Raw genomic sequence first — 6,378 nt, forward strand, 5'->3', positions numbered from 1 at the left:
ATTTGCAAATAGTCGCGATAGAAACGATACAAGGTAAACGGAGGTAAATCATCATTGTATCGCCCACGTGACTGTGATCGAAATCTAATCGGGGATTTCGCTGCTGTTTCTATGGCAACTGTGGAAGGTCAATTAGACACGTCATTTTATGACGTCACTCACCGCCACAGAACATACTAATTAGACATACTTGCAGAATCTCTTCACTTCAGTGATTTTCTGAGCAGAAACAGAGTCTGAGTGAAAGTCTACCAATACAGACCGTACACTCTCCTGTATATGCATACAGTTTATAGACTCAATCTGTACTAGTGTTTCACATGCAATCTGACAACTCTACATCTGACATTATCAGATACAGTTTGAACTGACAGTATCCAATCCAAAACACCAGACACCATCATGTCTTCAGAACTGGGAGAAGTGCTTGTGGAGGTTTATGTCAACGGCGTCTTCTACTGCACTGACAGTTACTGGGCCTCAGATGAGCAAGATGTGGAGTCGGAGATCACCCGTGCCATCTATGACCATTTCGATTGCTATAAACCGGAAGACATAGATGTGCAGCTAGAGGTTGTCATGAACGACGCAGTCTCCTGTGAGGAGAAAGATGTGCAGCTGGAGGCTGACTTCAAGGATGCTATCTCAAAGCCGGTGTTGCTGACCAATCCAGCAGGGCCTTCCACAGAAGTGGCAGGAAGCAGCAGTGAGATCGATCAGGATGGCATGAATGCTTCTCCTGAAACCTCTGAGGAGGTCATCCCAACAGGTAACTGAGAACAGAGCAGCTGAAATCCAAAATTGCAATGAGTTGCAAATAAAAATGTCGGCCCAAATGTTCAGTCACATTAGTGATATTTTAGCGACATTTCGCTGGCAAAAAAAAAGTCCATTGTGAGCACAGCTGACACAGAGCTCACTTTCAACCTAGAGGTGTAAAGATGCACAAAAATGCAAACAGTCTGGCATTACTTCTAAAAAGCACTCTTTGTGTTGCAGTTTGTCTTTGTTGTAAATGGAAAATTTAAGTGACCCATGTAAAAATGAGTGAAATCTGTGGAGGAAATTGTTTTGCTCTCACTTGATTTTGCTGAGCAACAGTCAACATGACCACACTTTATTCTGTGGTTAGATGTGTTTCTAATAACATACTGTTCTTCTTTTCCAGAATTTGCCAAAGTGAGGAAGACAATCAGTGAGTTCTTCCGGACTGGGATTTCAGCACAGCCCAAGACTGATCCGGCTGTTTCCGAGTTGCCGTGCGAAGTGGCAGGGTAAGCTAGTTAAAGACCAGTTGAAAAAATGCTACGCGTGTTTATTTATATTAGATTACATTTTATTTTGATGGTCCCCTTTAGTCTATTGACTATAAGCAACTGAAATCTGTGGAGGAAATTGTTTTGCTCTCACTTGATTTTGCTGAGCAACAGTCAACATGACCACACTTTATTCTGTGGTTAGATGTGTTTCTAATAACATACTGTTCTTCTTTTCCAGAATTTGCCAAAGTGAGGAAGACAATCAGTGAGTTCTTCCGGACTGGGATTTCAGCACAGCCCAAGACTGATCCGGCTGTTTCCGAGTTGCCGTGCGAAGTGGCAGGGATCAGCAATGAGATTGGTCAAGCTGGCATGGATGCTTCTTATGAACTCTCTGAGGAGGACATCCCAATAAGTAAGTATCAACAGAGCAGTTGAAATGCAACATTGCATTGAATTGCAAAAAATAATACTAATAATTTTTGGACTAAAGGTGCAGTCATATCAGTGAAATTTCACTGGCAAAAAAAGGTCCATTGTGAGCACAGCTCACACAAATTAGATTCCGCACACAGAGAAGTTCTACATGTGCACTGGTTAAAACTACGCTGCATTCATTAGGTATCCACACAAATTAGAAAGTCCACACAAATTAGATTCCGCACACAGAGAAGTTCTACATGTGCAGTGGTTAAAACTACGTTGCATTCATTAGGTACGCATGCGTGCTGAACCTGTTACACCCCTATTTCAAACCAAGCAGCTTTCTATTGGTCAGCATGGTGAATTGATAAGCAAAGTCTGCATAGGGAATTTTTTTCCCCCCAAGCAACAGTAAACGTGACCACACTTTAATTATTCATGTTAATCTGTGGTTAGACATGTTTCAAATATCATGTTGTTTTTCTTCTTTTACAGAATTTGCCAAAGTGAGGAAGACCATTAGTGAGTTCTTCCGGACTGGGATCTCAGCACAGCCTAAGACTGATTCGGCTGTTTATGAGTCGCTGTGTGAGGAGGAAGGAAGCAGCAGTGAGATCGGTCAGGGTGGCATGGATGCTTCTCTTGAAATCTCTAAGAAGGACATCCCAATAGGTAAATATCAACAGAGCAGTTGAAATGCAACATTGCATTGAGTTGCAAATAAAAATGTCGGACTAAAGGTGCAGAACATGTATGTGTTGAACCCTTTACACCCCTATTTCGAACCAAGCAGCTTTCTATTGGTCAGCGTGGTGAATTCAAGTGACCAACTGGAATGTGAGCGTAATTTGCATAGGACATTTTTTGGCCGTCATTTGATTTTGCTAAACAGTAAATGCATCCAAACTTTAATTATTCATGTTTAATCTGTGGTTATAGATGTTTCTAATAAAATACTGTTTTTCTTCATTTTTTTAGAATATGCCAAAGTGAGGAAGACAATTAGTGCATTCTTCCAAAAGCGTTATGGGATCTCAGCGCAGCCGGATCCGGATGAGTCACTGTGTGTCCCAGCTGCAAGCGCTCCTGAACCAACATCTGAACCTTTGTCCTCAACATCTGAGCCTATGGAACCTGAACTGGATCCAGTCAATACTGAGGAATGGTGTATCCCAGATCCGAGCAGTTTTGAATCGGGACCTTCATCCTCAGAAGGTTTGGTGGATGACATCAGCGATGCCATCTCGAAGCTGAGGAGCCCAATGCTGGTGTCTGAAGATCTGACCGAACCAGCAGGCCCTTCAGCAGAAGTGGGAGGGAGCAGCAGTGGTAACGATCAGAGTGGCACTGATGCTTCTCCTAAAACCCCTGAGGAGGACATCCCAACAGGTGAATGTCAACAGAGCATTTGAGTTGCTTTACATTACAATGGCATGCAAACAGAAATATTTTTCAAACTATTCATGTTTAATCTGTTGTTAGATGTTTCTAATAACATACGGTCTTCTTTTTCAGAATATGCCAAAGTGAGGAAGATCAAAAAAATGAGTGCGTTCTTCCAAAAGCTTTTTGGGATCTCAGCACAGCCTCAGAAGAATCCTACTCTTCCAGAGCCGCCGTGTGTCCCAGGAGCAAGCATTCCCGAGCAGGAACCTCAAGTGACAGAGCTTTCAGTGTTAGAGAACTATATTCCTCAAAACATTTCCCAGTTGAAAAACAGTTTGGAGGAATGTATACTGTCTGAGACACCTGTCACTGAGGTCTGGCCCAACATCTTCTTGGGAAATGAGTAAGTCTGCAACTCATATAAACCATGTGATAAAGCAATAATATAATGCAGGAATCAAACACAATTGTATTTCTACAATGTAAATCCTCTTTACTGAAAGGCTAATTTAGGTTGTTGTGTTCTTGTGCAGAGAGACAGCAAGGGACCGAACCAAACTCAAAGAGATGGGTATTACCCACATCTTAAATGCTGCAGCAGTGAAGAAGAAGCTGAGGGTCCTGATGGGAATGCCAACAGAGAAAGACCTGAAAGGAAAGATAAATACAGTGGCGAAATATTACAGAGGCATGAACATCAAATATTGCGGCTTGGCCACAACACACAGAGACGGTTTCAACATGGGCATGTACTTCTTACCAGCTGCCAAATTCATTCACAAGGCCCTGAGGAACCCAGAAAGTAAGATCGTTTTTATCAAGTGTTCTAAAGTGACAAATTGTTTGGGGAATGAGTTTTTTTTTGGACCGTCTTTCTGTTTTTATATTCACAGATAAGGTGTTAATTCACTGCAGTCATGGTGTCAGCCACTCCCCTACACTTTTGCTGGCATATCTGATGATCCACCATGACATGATGGTGGACGAAGCCATTGATCACGTCATAAAGATGCGACACATCAAGCCCTCCATAAGCTTCCTGACGCAGCTGATGTCCCTTAATGCCGAACATGTGGAGCAGCGAAAACAACAGCTACAGGGCAACCAGGCAGCAAAGTGCCACTAAAAACAGAGCACAGACTATTTAATAATTACTAACTCTTAAACTATTTGCACATGAATTTGAATAAAATATTACAAATATGACATTTTGTGAAGCATTGTTTTTGGTGTTCCTGTTTGATTTGGTCTTGCATTTATATAAGAAGTTCCTGGATTTTAGTTTATTCTCAGTATATGCAATCAAAATACAACATGACTACCATTACATAGGTATTTCTGTCCACTGTAAATATATTCTAAAAAAAAAAAAAAAACAATGAAGAGGAAAAAGTGAGAATATAATTTATGACTTTTGTTTTTATGGTTACTTTAATACTTGTCAGGTATGATTTAAATTTGATAAACTGGTAATTTATTTACCATTAACCCTGATTATTAATAAAATAAGATACAATAATGAATAATATTAAAATATAACGTTGATATAAACAAGTACTATAAAACAATATAAAATCATATTAATAAGTATTTCCACTAATATTACTCATACGATCACTTACTTCTTATTATTTGCCATGCACCTCCTAACTCCTACTTCCCTCATTCACTATTCCATACATTAGTCCACTAACATACAGTATCTTGCACAAAAGCTTTGAGTGTGATGAAGAGTTTGATACAAGAGGATGGAGAATTAGCATTCCTATGATATTTTGTTTTGTTTATATTTTTCTGTCTCGTGCAAAAACACTACAATGGTAACCATAATATGCCAAAACAGTGTTGTTACAGATTTTGTTTTGCTTTTGTAAAACCATGATACATGTATACAAACTCCTTCCAACAGTTTACTTTACAATAAGGTTCATTAGTTAGCAGTAATTAACTGTATTAGTCAACATGAACTAAGCATGAACAATACTTCTACAGCATTTATTGATCTTAGTTAATATTAATTTCAACATTCACTAATAGATTAAAATCAAAAGATGCATTTGTAAACATTAGCTAATGCACTGTGAACTAACATGAACAATGAATAACTGTATTTTCATTAACATTAACAAAGATTAATAAATACTGTAACAAATGTATTGTTCATTGTTAGTTCATGTTAACTAATGTCAACAAAATACAACCTTATTGTAAAGTGTTACCAATAAACCTAATGATTGAGAAGATAAATACACTTCCTCATATTTTCATACTGTAGAGACCACAGAATATGTTTGATGTCATTGGTACATCATTTTCGGCCATTTTTTCTTGTGTGTGATATTATATGAATGTAAAAGTGTGTGTGTGTGTGTGTGTGTGTAGGGGTGCGGTTTGTTTGATTCTCTTTATATATAGAAATATAAAGTGTGTGTGTGTATTATATAATGTATATTTCATCTGTGTATGTCTGTTTCCTATTCTCTATTTCATACAAAAGGCACAATTACACTTAATGGCAACCATTATCACAAAATGAAGCATAAATCATATTATTTTGTAGTATTCTATACAGTGATAAAGGCAATGACGATTCTGTTTACGGCGATTCTCATTCATTTCTATGGTATCTGCAAACAGTAACTGACTGTGGCACATCTCTGACAGAAATTCAAAGATTGCCAAGGCTGTAAAGTGATTGGTTATCAAGGCATACAAAGATCGCTGCCTTCTTCAGTGGTAGAAGCACTGACCCTGGTAATGGTATCTCCCAATTATAAGATCATCTCTGGTTACTGGCACTGGATTATTTATGTGTCATGTTAATATACGTCCACGGTTAATTTTTAAATATCAGAAAGGGAGAATATAATTTATGACTTTTGTTTTTATGGTTACTTTAATACTTGTCAGGTATGATTTAAATTTGATAAACTGGTAATTTATTTACCATTAACCCTGATTATTAATAAAATAAGATACAATAATGAATAATATTAAAATATAACGTTGATATAAACAAGTACTATAAAACAATATAAAATCATATTAATAAGTATTTCCACTAATATTACTCATACGATCACTTACTTCTTATTATTTGCCATGCACCTCCTAACTCCTACTTCCCTCATTCACTATTCCATACATTAGTCCACTAACATACAGTATCTTGCACAAAAGCTTTGAGTGTGATGAAGAGTTTGATACAAGAGGATGGAGAATTAGCATTCCTATGATATTTTGTTTTGTTTATATTTTTCTGTCTCGTGCAAAAACACTACAATGGTAACCATAATATGCCAAAACAGTG

At 37.9% G+C, this 6,378-nt stretch overlaps 1 protein-coding gene across 1 annotated transcript; it reads left to right on the top strand.

Moving 5' to 3' along the window:
- Positions 1–402: 402 nt before the first annotated feature.
- LOC107751849 (uncharacterized) lies at positions 403–4,236 on the top strand. Its single transcript, XM_016567618.1, has 6 exons — positions 403–769; positions 2,178–2,354; positions 2,661–3,071; positions 3,198–3,471; positions 3,602–3,870; positions 3,962–4,236. The coding sequence occupies exons 1-6, from the start codon at positions 403–405 to the stop codon at positions 4,192–4,194; spliced, it is 1,731 nt and encodes a 576-aa protein (XP_016423104.1). The 3' UTR covers positions 4,195–4,236.
- The last annotated feature ends 2,142 nt before the right edge of the window (positions 4,237–6,378 follow it).

The sequence above is a fragment of the Sinocyclocheilus rhinocerous genome, unplaced genomic scaffold, assembly GCF_001515625.1.
Source record: "Sinocyclocheilus rhinocerous isolate Xijiao unplaced genomic scaffold, SAMN03320098_v1.1 scaffold2126, whole genome shotgun sequence".
Classification (NCBI taxonomy): domain Eukaryota; kingdom Metazoa; phylum Chordata; class Actinopteri; order Cypriniformes; family Cyprinidae; genus Sinocyclocheilus; species Sinocyclocheilus rhinocerous.